Here is a 13,988-nt window from a genome sequence, read left to right on the forward strand (position 1 = left end):
CTGTGCCAAGCCTGTCCTCTTGTCTCAGGTCTACCAGTTCAAGGATATCACTTCAGGTGGGGAATACCAACAAACAAATTCGTAATTTAGTGCCATTTAGTTTACTTACATTTATCTAAAGGTCAGAGCATGACGATTCATATCTGTATTTGACAGTTCTTCTCTTGGTAGTATTTTCCTAATAATTTAATTGAAAGGTTAGAATATCAGATTTGTGCCACAGCAAAATGCCCACTCATGTATTTTATTGTGCAGGATTGCTTTATAAGTTATACCAAATTTGCAGTTAAACTCTGAAGGATTTTGTGAGGAAGGGGGATTTTATTTTTTATTTTTTAATAGTGGTAAACAGACATATTTAAAATCCTTAATTTGGATAATAGGGCTATCCCAACCTTAGGACAGAAGCTGGCACAGGAAATATTTCAACAGCTATGATCTCCTGGTACTTAGGAACACTGTTATGAAAGAAATTCATGAAAGCTGTTTTCATGGCTGTTTAACACTGAACTTGACAACACAGAGAAGTCCATTATATTTACGTTTAGTAGGAATATGAAACAGCATTTAAAAAGTTATTAGTTGAAACATTTGTTTTCCATGGCTTCATAAATTTGTTTCTAATCAGAGCAATTAACATCAGAAAACAACTTTCCTCTTCAATTAGTGAAATATACCCATCTCTCTTTGTTAAAATAAAAAAATAACTTGCTTGCATGTTTTATGGTGATGTAAAAAACAACCAGTACTTTGAATATTTAACCTCTTCTTGACTGACAAAAGTTATATTTCATATGTCATAAGTATTATTGGTTTCTCTTAATGTGGTGAGGCTACCCAGTCTCACGTTCCTTGCCCAAGTTACTAGCTCAGGGTTTTCTAATGGTTGTTCTTGCTTTTCTGGGCCAAGTAGAAACACTACTGTTTGACTAATCTAGCGCCTCTTTAAGTACATGGTAAACAATATGTGTATGAATATATGACTCAACTAGATCTTACATATCACTCTTCTAAATTGAACTTTTTGTGATACAAAAACAGCTTTCATACACGCATTGCTTATAACTTTGAAATGTGTGGCATAATGCCTTAAAAACATATTCAGCTGATAGTTCATTTGGCAGACGCTGAGATTCATTTCTTTCACTCATTCCTTTTCTGGTGAGAAAGGAATGTTGGTGACATGGTAGAGTGTTACTCCTCATCTCTCTCCCTGTAAATACAAATCTGCCACAGATGGTTCATAGATGGAAAGAATGAGAACATTTTCTTAGATCGATGAAGCATTTAATTCCTTGAATTTAATGTGGAATTATGACATATTTGCCATTTCCAAACTTTAGTTTTGTGCTAGATGCCAATATTGTAATGGATTTTTCTGGTTGATTCTTAGGTTTTATTCTCACCTGAATTTTGATAAAACGTTGAATTGTTGGAATGTGGACTTGTTTACTTCTCCAGTCACTTGTCACTTATATTCCCAAACAACTTCTGGGCATTCCCCCCACCATATGCAGTCTTCCCAAACCTGCCTGGGCTGCCTGATGTTCTGGCACAACTTTTGGCTCCTAGTTGAAAGATGAGTGAGCAGGTTTCTTTGAAATTAGTGCAAGTCTGAGGAATGATTTAGGTGACTGTTTTCCTCTTGGACACTAATACTGCTCTCTGCATGAGACATTATACTTTTGGCTTGCTTTCCATCCCGTCCTGTAACACAGACATAGTGTATCATTGTCTTGGTACAGAAAACAATGATGACTGAAAATAATCATGAAGGAGCTGCACACTGGCTTCTGAGAGTCTTGCATATTTTTTGTGAATACCAGCAAATCTTGTAGAGCATGAGATGGTCTTTAGATGAAGTGAGAGTGGGAATAATTAAGCAGACGGGTGAATCCATAGAGGGCTTGAGGTTTGGTATGAAGATTGCACTCAAATTAGGATAACTCTCGCTTTTTCCAGACTGCTTGGTTTATTTCCAGGAAGTACATTCCCCGTTGTGTCTAGTTTCTCATGTCCAATGGCTGCAATCCAAAACAGGTTTATTCTATAATATCGTAAAGTCTGACTCACAGCTCAGTTGGTTCAGCTGAAATAAAGAGCACAGAGCAACAAATCAAAAGTCAGACCTCCAGATTTCATAGCAGTAGATGCAAGCAGGTGCATGGAAAAGGAATAGTCCAGAAGGATGAGAGAAGCACAGCCAGAGTGTGTGTTGGGGCGGGGGCTAGGGGTGTTTGGCTCAGTCTTGAGCATATGCTTTTATCCAGCTGTAACCAATTTTACTCCAGTTTCTAATCCTTCACTGTGATTTCCACAACACACAGCTATAAACAGCTACTTCCTGGCTTATGAGAAGTTTTTCATTAAACACAATAGACTCCAATAAAATAAAACGGATTTTAAATTGTAGGATATAATAAGGGAATTTAAGGTAGGGGGGGTGGTTTTTGATTTTAGGAAATTTAATTCCTCTTTGGGCAGTACACACATTCATTATAGTTGGTGGAGCAATTTTTTGTTGCAGAATGCCTATTTTCTGAATTGGAGGACCACAACATTTTATTAGTGGGAGAGAAGGAGTGATCAGGTACCCCTCCAAACAAGCCTAGAATTCCTTTCCTTCACATACTGCCAAACAAAGCGGGTATTTTGGCAAACAACATCAACGTGTTTATTTTTCTGTGACAAGAAATTTAATAGTTGCGTGAGCTACTGAATCTAAAGCTACTGCTCACCCCTTCTGAAAATCTGCTTGGTTCTGCAAGTTATCGGAAAGTATCATTTTGCTGATTCATCTATACCCAGTGGGAGACGGTCATCCTCATCATGCATCCACAGGAACAAAAGCAAGCAGGAGTGAAAAATTAAGGAACTTATTTCAACGTGTCTGTGTGTGTGTGCCTAGACACATACTCCTAGTAAAAATTATTGTTGTGAGGTGAATGAATGCTAAGCCTAGTCATACGTGTGGAATGACATTTCTGACAAGGATGACCTGTTTGGTATCCTCAGCAAAGTAAGTGTCAGCTGAATAATTCCTTTTCAAATCCCTGGTATTAAATCCTTGCTAGTTAGGATAGAAACAAAAAGAAATTGCCATCTCGTTACTAAGGGATTTCCCAAGTTCTTTTGTACTACTGATGCACATAGTTCTGCAAGTTTAAATGGATTTTTCTATCTTGATGCTTTTATATAAAATAGCTTGTTTACGTGAGCACTGAAAAAGTGATTGAAATTCTTAATTAAAGCAGATAGGTGGCTTTTAGACTACGTGCTCCCCAAACCACAGGTCACCTTCTGTGAGACCACTGGTTTTTTTTAATAACCTATCTGGTCTGCCAAGCCTTCAGTAAAAGGCAACAGCATCTGGCCAGTGAAGTCTTATAAAAGTCTAAATTCACTGCAGTTCTTGGTACACTGTAGAAATGATTCTACCACCTGATTTATATTCGCTAATACAATAACCAGCAGCTGAAGGCTATGTATTGGCACACTGAGATGTGAAATCAAGTGCACTAATGAACTAATAAAACACATTCTGAAATCACTTAATAGTATAGCAGAAATTGGTTGCTGTAACTCATTGTAGTAGTTAGGCACTTACATCTGTGTGATTTAATTGCAGACCAAAAGGAATTCTTTTCCTAGCATTAGGATAATAAAGTTTGAAGCAGTAAAATCTTTTTCTTTCCTTCATCCTTTTGTTCATTCTGAAGGGATTTCTTTGTAACCTACTCTTCATCCTGAGAATGGATTTAAAATCTCTTCTGCCACTGTTTTTGTAAAGAATTACTCCAGATTTTCATACTCAGTGTGCAGCTGTGGCTCTGGAAAATACCTCTCCAGCTTATGTCCCCAGTAGAGCTCATGTGTCTCTCCTAACTCATTGCTGAGGATGGATCACACTGCTGTGATCACAGTTATCCCAGCAACTGGCATCAGACATCCCACAAATTATTATGTCTCTTTTGACAAACTTAGGAACCAAAACACAGAGCTGGCAGATACGAGGCTTACTTTCCCATACTGCATGTGAGAAGCCTAAATTTAACTCCTTTCCCCCAGCCTCTTCCCTTCTGTGAGGATCCTTCAGAGCACTGTGATTCTGTGCTGCAAAAATGGTGGTGTAAATACAGAGGAGTGCAGGACAGACTAAGAGGAAGCAGGCTGTGGTGAACCCCACTTGTTTTTATGTGGTCTTGGACACTAACTGTGGTCCCGAGAAAGCAATTAATGGCCCAGAAAATAAAAATGACTGCTTTAAAGGAGAAGTGCTATCTCAGATCACTTAGCTGGCTCTCTGAGGGAAAGAGGTCTCATGCTTAAAAAAGGAAAGGTTCAGGGAGGGCTCAGGGATGCTTTTAAGGTGTTAACAGAAGAGCAGTTCTAGCAGAGTAAAATGCTGTCACTGTTCTAAGAATTTATCCTGTTTGCTCTGAAAGTGTCATTTCTTTATATTTTTTTAAAAACCATAACATCTCATTGTATGGTCACTTCTATGCCATCTGTACTGTGCTGAAACATGGGCTTGTACCCAGCAAAGCATGTCTGTGCCTGCTTGCTTCATTGTGCTAGTCTTTTCCCTATACTGAAGTGCCCAGCGGCATCCCTCAACCCATCTCGCATAGAGAAAAGGAAGGGAGAGAACAGAAAACTTGCTTCCAAACTTTGTGTGTGGAGGGAGAGGAAAAATAATCTAAGAAGCTGGACTGTGCTGTATGCTCTCATTTTCTCTCTCTCAATACCCCCACATACAATGAACAGATCCCTTGCAGCTACCTGGCACATAATATATTCAGTTGCCAAAGAGGCACCCTTTTTGCACAATGTGATGAGAGTATAAAAGGTGTGCCGTGACATGAAAGTAAAGACAATGTTCAGCACTGCATTTTGTCATAAGTGGTTTGTAAGTCACTGTGCATTGTGAGTATGCATTTTACCATTAGAAGAATAGAGACAGAGGAAAAAAAAATCCCATTTATTTCAAAAATGAAGTGTAAAACTTGTTATTAGTTCTTTGGTTTTTTCTTTACTGTCATTTAAAGTACTATCATTTTTACTGGAAGTAAACTGAAATACTATAAACTGAAATACCATCAGTTGCAAGATACAAAATGCTATCCTTCCTTGGGCAGCCAAAGGGAGAGCAGGCACACTGATGTCTCTATGAAGATCTCTCCAGCTCCTCATACTGTGTCCCAGCTTAGAAGAGGCCCTGCAAGCCAGCAGAAACCACCTTGCCCCAGCTGGGCCACCTGGGTGGTGGAGGCTCAGTGGCTGCTCCAGGTCCACACAGCCTAGAGGTCTGGAGCCCTTCAGGCAGCCCTGCCCTGGGCATTCAAAAGCTCCAGCAGCTGCTGGGGCACATGGAGAGCCCTCAGCTCATGGGACAGCCTCCGGCCTTTGTCAGGCTGGTGATTGGGAAATAGGCTGGTGATAACCTGTGTGTCTTGTGCTCATCTTTCCTGGTCAGTATCTGAGTCAGCTTTTGTTAGTGGTTATAAATGATTTGCACTAACAGTCATCACCCTTGCACTGGAAAAGTCTTTTGGTGAAAGGAGTGACTTTAACAAACAGACTGGAGGGGTAATTTTCTTCTTGTTCTCTTCTTGATCAAGAAAACTGCTGCAGATGGGAAGCGACAGGAGATCATTGTATTGGACTCAAAACGAAGTAATGCTATTAATATTGGCTTGACTGTGCTACCCCCTCCACGGACTATCAAGACTGCTATTCTGAATTTCGACGAATATGCCTTAAACAAAGAAGGAATAGAGGTAAGGAGTAGTCAGTGTCTTCAAGTCTGCATTTTCAGTGTTTCATTGTGTTGAATGTTACATATGGTATGGGCCAAATAATTACTGGAGGAGAAAAAAGATAATATATTGCATCATTACAGAGCTGAGTCTTGTTAAATCAGTGCAGTGTATTTAAGCAGATATTGCTTACTTGAAGTTGTGAATGGTAAACATGGATGTCTCTGCTTAGTTTGTATCTAAGCTTGAATGGTGTTAATTCCTATTGAGATTTTCAGAGTATTGTCCATTATTCTGAAGTTCAGTTTCTTATTACCTTTATTAAAGCTATTAAACTTGTAAACAGAGCAGATTCTGCCTGCATACATTGGAAGGGTATCTGATGCTGAGCACTCATAAAGTACTGAATAGTAAGCAGTGATTTTCTAAAGCTGAGGCAACCAGTGCAGTTTAATAAAGTTCATGCCCAGCTAGCTGTTGGAGTCATTTTAGATTATATATCTAATGGAAAACAAATACAGTGACTAGTTCTGCTCAAAATAGTATTTCTGTGTTACTGTTGTTTGAAGAAAAGCAGTTGGTATAAAGATTAAAGATGATGTAATTTTTACCATTACATGTTAGACTTTGCAGATATTCTTAGCAAGATCCAGGATGAGCACTGCTCATTATCCTTTTATCAAAACATTTTTCTTCTGTGAAGTAAAAAGGAGCCCACTGCTCCCCTCTTTTTTGTTGATTCGTGTTTTATTTCATTGTGGTTGTATTCATTTCAATTATATTTTATTTTATATTTTATTTTTCTTAATAAGCCTGTATCATTTAATATGAGTAATCTGCACAACTGCAAATTTCAACCAGTGGCTCAACTGCGTACGTCTTGTATTGATTCATAGTCACCTTTAAGTGGTTTGGCCCCCTTTCCACCTTCTTTGTGCTGACTAGAGAAGAAAATGAGAAAAGCTAGATAGAATGGAAGTGGAGCTGCCAACAGTTTCATACGAAATAAATACTTATGACAAAATATTGTCCTAACAAGAAGGCGTGGCCTGTTGCATTCCTACTAGAATATAATTTCTTCCCAAAGCTACATTATTTGCTGTATGCTTGTCTTACTGATATTTTGAAGGTGATAAACCAGACTTAAAAATTAATTTTAGCGAAAAGTTGATTTTCAGCCCAGTTGGTTAGATTTCAATCTTTGGGGCAATTATGGCGACCACGAGTTTCACAGTGGTCAGTTACATGACCCAGCCCCATGTGTCCCCCACTATACTTTGCAGTACTAAGCATTTCAGGATGGGAGAGAAGCACCCCCTCAGTCAAATCCAGCTCTCAGACCTCCAGTTAGACCTCATTGTTGCAGAAGATGTTTTCTAAGAAAATCCTGCATAAAATGGCTGACAAAGCATCATCTTTTTTGAATTGCAACCTTACTTGGTGTCCTCTACAGCAGCTCAGCTGCTCTGCTCAGCTCACCCTCCCAGTGCCACCATTTGTAGTTGGTGTGCCCATCTGCCAACCACCTGCAGTGTCCACAATTGGGAGTGCCTTGTACCACCACACCCTTATTTGGGTAGCCTTTCCATTAGCTGCCAGAAACCTGTAATTTAATTTAAAATATGTATAATAAATGCATGCAGCTTTAAATTTAAGAATTCAAAAACCAGAAAATGCTACATTGCTGATATACCTGCCCAGTGCTAAAGAAAATAAAATTTCTGTGTGTTCTGAGTGTCCACAGCTTGAAGCTAAAGGATGTGAGTAACCCTGATGTGATCATTCAGGTATTTAAAACTCAGAGAAAGGATAAATAGTCTTGAGTCCAGATACTTTCCATGTTGAAGGATGAAGCATTCATTAGTTGGGAAGGATGGTGTTCATGGAGAAAAAAAAATATATATTTTTTCCTAAATGCACAGTTCCATTTTGATTTACTGTTTGTCAAGTTAAATGGCACCATGAATTCAGATTCTATTCTGCAATTCTCAGTTTACAGATTTTTCTTATAGCACATCGTTGCAGAGAAACATGTAGCAAAACAGAGGGCTGGCTTGAGCTACATAGAATTAGACAAGAGGTACAAGAAGAGGCATAGAACTGCTTTGTATTGAATCCTGCTGTTCTCAGTAGAGCCTTTCTACAGTTTTCTGTATTCCTCGTTTGACCAACAGTGTGGATAAATGTTGTTAACTTCTTTTCCCATTTTCATCTGCTCATTGCCTTTAGTATTAAGAGTTTGATTGAAGGGAACAGGGGATGTATATTTTAGAGGTTTTGTATTATAGACCATGTGTTTGAAGTGCTTAGGGACCACTGAGAATGGAGATGTAGTCCTAGAAAAACAGATGCAGTCAGTTTTAGTATGCAGAATGGGCACTATTAGGAAACATGCTTTCAAAGGAAGGCACAGTGTGTTTCTATGAGCGTGCATCAATCCAGCTAAACAAATTTTTTGCCCCCTTACATTTGGCAAAGTGGTTGTGCTTTCCTTTCTTTGAGAACTTGGCATCCATTGTGTTCAAACAACTTGGAACTCAGCTGCAAACAAAGAACTGCCTGCTTAGCATGGACGAGGGCTCTCTCAGAGTTAAGTAAAAAGGCAAGTTTAAAATCCTGGCATGTAATTTTACTTCAAGAACAGTCCAGCAGACCAGTCCTTGCTGGTTGTCTTCAGTAAAGGAAGCAAGTAGGTCCATCCACAGAATACTACTCAGGGAAGAAGAATAAAAATCAAATTATACCAGATAATTTAACTAATTTAACCAAGTAAAATGGGGGGTAATGCCAAGAGGAAATTAAGGTTGTATGCCTTGTGTTTTACAGTGTAGCTTTGTAATGCTGTGTAATTTTGTATTATGTGGGTGTGCATAGTGTTTAGTACAACTACTTGAAACAAAAAAACTGCCCATGGATGCTAGGTCCTCCATAACCAGTTAAGTATTTTGAAGGCCATATGTTTGGAGTGATTACATAGCCTTGAGATGTAAAAAGGGATAAGAAATGAGAGCTTAGTATTACGAAGGCAGATGGTGACATTTATAAACAAACAAAATCCACCAAAGCTGGTTTTCAGAAATGATCAAAGTATTTAAATTTGTTCTGATATTGCCACCACAGTATTTTGGCTTCAGCAGTTTCCAATTGGGTTAGCTAAAGCTTTGTAAAATACTGATGGAGTATTTCAAACTATGCTAGCTTGCTTGACCTGGAAAAACACCTTTTTTCACAAGTCTGGACAAAACACAGAATAACTGTGTAAAACTGAATAAGCAATACTTTGTTGGCTGTACTTTTGCAGTCAGCATATCATTGCCCTAACAAGTTTCAGACTTATTTAATGGGGAAAAAAAAACTTCTCTTTCAGACCTTTCAGAAAACAAAAATACTTTCCATGGCTTCTGTGAACAGCAATTGCATATTAATGTATTTCAGTAGAGAGCTGAAAAAGTGGAGCAATCCGACTGAAACCATGGCTGTCAGTTTCTGATTTACAGAGATCATTGTAAGGCATTTTAGATATAGTCCCTTCTCCAAATTGGTTCATTTCTTTTAAAAGTTCATGTAAAAATTAGTGTAGGAAGCCTCATTTACTATGGAGTCATGATTTTCACCTTATTTTAGATTTTATCTTCTGTTCCTTTGTATTTATATATTTTCTCCAAGTAATGAAGATTGAATATAATGAATAATGAATATAAACCACTGATGTGTCTCAATAGTAGATGCCTGAAAAATGAAGCGTGAGAGCTTTATTGGATCTGAATCTTCTGCTGAGACTTGTCAGATAATGTGTATTTGGTTATGTAGCCTATGAACAGATGGGCCTTTAGCCACAGAAAGCTTAGGGCACAATAACAACCAGATATTTCATTTCCTAATTTTTTTAGGTTACTGTTTGACTGAAATCACATTTGAACACTAAGCTACTCTTGCAACTTCATCAACAATGAGAAGCCCTATTATCTCTTGGAAGAGATAACTTAGGCACCTAATTTCTGGAGAGGATGTTAACAGTTTCTGGTTAGGTGCCTCCTCGCAGCCCCCCCTTTTTTTTTTTTTCCCTTCAGCAAACTGTGAGTCTGTCTCTCTAACAGGTGGAGGCAGCTTCTGCTGTGAACTCCCTCAGAGGTGCCTACTTCTTCCTGAGTGAAGGTGATGGCCTGAGTCTCCTATGACTTTCACCCGCAGAGCCTTGCAAGGTTTCTGAGAAGTTTTTGGAAATCATACAATAGGAAGGCAGACTCCAGGAAATAACTAGTTTGATCCCTTCACTGAAAGTTCAAGGAGTAAAATAATTAGGATTGATGATCTAATGCGAATGAGATCACCTCTGTGGTTTTTTTTTTTTCTTTTTCTCCGTGTAAAGATTTGTGTACTGTTTTTCCTCAGAATGTTAGTCTTTGACCCAAGCAATTTTTATGAGAACTCCTGCGGATGAAATATGTGCATGATACAGTGTTGTGTCACGTTATGGGAGGATACGAGTATAGGGCTTGCTGATAACCAGTCTTCTTCTAACCTGCCAGCAGGCTGTCACACTGGGGAGAGCATTATGAACTGATCATTGGATTCAAATCCATTCATGATTTAATGGTGATATTAGGTTCCAGTAACCTTCTTCCCTATTGAGTTTTTATTTTCTTTTTATTGTCAGTGATGTTTAAAAAAACAGTTAGAAAAATAATAAGAAACTGGCAGGTGTTTTTGGAACTGAACAAATGGTTCAAGTTAGTCATAGAGTGGAAATCAAAAACAAGAGCATGTGCCTACTTGCTTAGGAACACACCAGGGATGATAACCAGCAGGGTAAGAATTGTTTGCCTGAACAGACTAGAAGTTCTGGGGAGTAAATAGCTGTTATGGGGGTGGTTGGGCTGCAGATGGTATGAGTCCTGCCAGCTCACAGATACAGCTCTGATCCTATCAAGGCAATGCTTGCAGCATCAGGAGTGATTCTTGTCGTGACATACCATCTACAGGCTCTTTTGCTTGGTGTTCCCTTTTTCACATACTACAGTGCACAGCACAGCAGACTTGCTGTACTCTGTGGTACTTGGGTTCAGATTTTTGTCAGCTCCATCTGGCTCATGGTGCTTACATGAAGCACAAAGAAGAGGAGAGTCCCTTTGGAAGTAAAGCTTACTGTTTCATTGCTCTCTTAGAATTGCCCGAAATGAAAGCAGAATCTCTGGAGTATAGGCCCTACATCACCACAAAATACTTGTGGGATCCCTGGTTAGCTGCCAAAATCCCTAGTTATTTGTAGAAGGCAATTGAGAATACTGCTGAAGTGTTAGCCTTCAAAAATGCCTGAGAAGCATTTTTACATCCATCACATGGCTACTGCTAAACTCACCATGTAGGGATGTTCCTGTGATTCTATTGCAATTTTCCCTAGCTCACTTGGAGAAGCGTTAGTTTTTGTTATTAAGAGATACTTTTTCAAAGGTTCTCTTTGGAAAAAAAACCTCTCTTCTTAAGAGCTTGAGGCTCAGTCTCTCTTCTGTGAACTTTTTAAAACAGCATTGGCTGAGTTCTGAGAAGTGTCATGAAACAGCTAGTTCAGATCTCTAGTTTAATGCTGTCACCTGAGTTATAGAGTTGAGCATCTGTGGGTGGATGGATAGAACATCAGTACAATTACTACCAATTCTGAGCAGAACATTTTCCAAATAACTGTTGACGAAGGAAGGAAAACTATTGAGGGATATTCCTCCTCTTCTTTTTTTTCATTGGGATAGGAATGGACTGAAAGTTTTTGTTTGTCATTAGGTAGAAGCTCATAGACTTTTAACATTTATGATTCTTTTAGTCATAGGTGAGAGCCAGGGCATCTTATTGCAACATTTAAGCAAGGAGGATTTTTTTCTCTCTTAAACTGAAAGGCAATGTCAGTAGGAAGAACTGTGTCTCTAATTGTATTTGTGGAAGCCTGCATATGAAGATGAACAGCAATACAACTCCTCTGGCTGAAATTAGATAAGTCCCAGTTCATCAGATTGGAGCTTGCTTGCTTGCTTCCCCCTTACTAACATTATTTGCTTGCTTAACCCTTGTATTCTGCCTGACTGAGCAGGAAAATCCCTTGTTCTCCACACTTAGGTGCAGCCCTGTACAAGGAGCTAGATGAATTATTGGTACTAGAAGAGGATTGTTTTGCTAATTTAATAAATTGGCTTTCACAGAAGCATAGAATGGCTTAGGTTGGAAGGGACCTTAAAGCCCATCCATTTCCAATCCCCTGGCATAGGCAGGGCAACCACCTACAAAGTCAGGCTGCCCAGGGCCTCATCCAGCCTAGCCTTGAAAACTTCCAGGGATGAGGATACACAATGTCTCTGGGCTAACTGTTCCAGTGCCTTACCATGTTCTGAGTGAAGAATTTATTCCTAACATCTAACCTGAATTTCCTCTCTTTTTGTTTAAAGCCATTCCTCCTTGTTCTTGTACTACTAGACTGTGTAAAAAGTTGGTCCCTCTCCTGATTATAAGCTCCCTTCAAGTGCTAGAAGGACACAGTGAGGTCTCCATGGAGCTTTCTCTTCTACAAGCTAAACAAACCTGATTTACTCAACTTCTCTTTGTAAAAGAGGTGCTCAAGCTCTCTGATCATCTTTGCAGCACTTCTCTGGACCTGAACTGGACTGGCTTTGTCCAGGAAACTGTACTTTGTCCAACAAAGCTGTACTTTGAATTGGCAGGTCTGGTAGCTCCTTGGCTGTGGATTTATTATTCCTTCCTTACCTTCAAAACAGTATTTTATCATTATAGAAGGCTACAGCAAAAACGTAATTCCTCTGATGAATAAACATAAGTTGTGTTGAAGGCCTACTGATTTGTTTTAATAAGGCACTGATCAGCAGGGCAAAGACCTTGACTTATCTGATGCCTTTATGTGGTTTTACTTCCCTTTTTCATTTTGAAATGCATTTGTTCTTTCATAAAATAAAAAATAATACCTTTGAAAAGGAAAGCTGCCGCATGTAAACCAGCATGTATAATCCAGAAATTAAAGGGGAAATGTAAATGTTTTGAGCCATGCTGGCAGCAGAAACTGAAAATATTGGCATCAATTTTCATCAATATTTTGGACTTTTGAAATAAAAAAAGAAAGCAGCTGTAATCTGTGCAGTTCTGTGAGTGACCCTTGGAAGCCTGTCCTCAATTCTAGTGACGTTTTTAGGAATGTCCTAATGTGCTGTAATCATTTTTAGGTTTCTTAAGAGTCAAAATTACTTAAATGAAAAACAGTAAATGATAAGAAGTGCAAGGAACGCGCATTCCTGTTATGCCACAGAGTGGGTGTATCTAATTCATGCCATCTTCTTGAGGACCAGCCCTTTCTTATCCTCCAGGCTTCCCTCCTAAAAACCAGACTGCCACACTGCAGATTTTGTTGAGTTGTGCTGTATGAAACCTTCCTCCAGGTGGAATATGTCCTCCGATATTTTTTTATATACTTATACGTGCACTGGGAGATGGATAGACGCTGAGGCTAAAACATTTCATACATCATTTATAGGAAGGTGGCCAGTATTGCTCTGAAGACATAAAACTGAGGAGATCAGTCCTGCCTAGTCTCCTTGTCTTCCTTCAGGTTTTAATCCCATTATTAACCATTTGGGCTAAATACACATTTTAACAATGCATTCTAATACAGATGTATTTTTCAACAACATTTTGGTTTCTTCCACAATGGTTTAGTGCTTGCTGATCAAGGACTTCTGTCATTGACACTGAAAAGTCACAGAGTATCAAACAGGCTTGAATGAAGTCAAAATGAAGCTTATCAATGCCCGCTGCTGATGTGTCTGCATACCACTATGCCCACCCCTTGTGCACATCTCAGTCCCTCCACTGATGATTGCATTTTATCTCCCTTTGCAGAAAATTTTGACCATGATCCCAACTGAGGAGGAGAAGCAGAAGATCCAGGAGGCACAGCTGGCGAACCCCGATGTCCCCCTGGGCAGTGCTGAACAGTTCCTTCTCACCCTCTCCTCCATCACTGAACTCTCCGCCAGGCTCCAGCTTTGGGCTTTCAAGATGGACTATGAGATAGTGGAAAAGGTGAGATGAGCATGGGGAGGCTGAGGGAGACACTGTTCTGAGTCTTCACTTAATCTTTCTCTGTCCTCCTAACTATATATTTTGACTCTGTATTTTGTGGGAAAAGTTAATGGGTCACTTTTGTTTCAGTGGCTGACCAGGAAACAGATGAAATGA

At 39.2% G+C, this 13,988-nt stretch overlaps 1 protein-coding gene across 24 annotated transcripts in view; it reads left to right on the forward strand.

Moving 5' to 3' along the window:
- The window catches only part of FHOD3 (formin homology 2 domain containing 3), a 351,512-nt gene that overhangs the window by 295,622 nt on the left and 41,902 nt on the right, over positions 1-13,988 (forward strand). For all 24 annotated transcript variants that reach the window (XM_015854309.3, XM_085538039.1, XM_085538045.1 and 21 more), the window contains 2 exons: positions 5,622-5,780; positions 13,650-13,832. In XM_015854309.3, coding sequence (XP_015709795.2) covers positions 5,622-5,780; positions 13,650-13,832 — 342 coding nt within the window. The remainder of the gene's footprint in view (positions 1-5,621; positions 5,781-13,649; positions 13,833-13,988) is intronic.

The sequence above is a fragment of the Coturnix japonica genome, chromosome 2, assembly GCF_054131305.1.
Source record: "Coturnix japonica strain WE chromosome 2, WE-NBRP24, whole genome shotgun sequence".
NCBI lineage: Eukaryota > Metazoa > Chordata > Aves > Galliformes > Phasianidae > Coturnix > Coturnix japonica.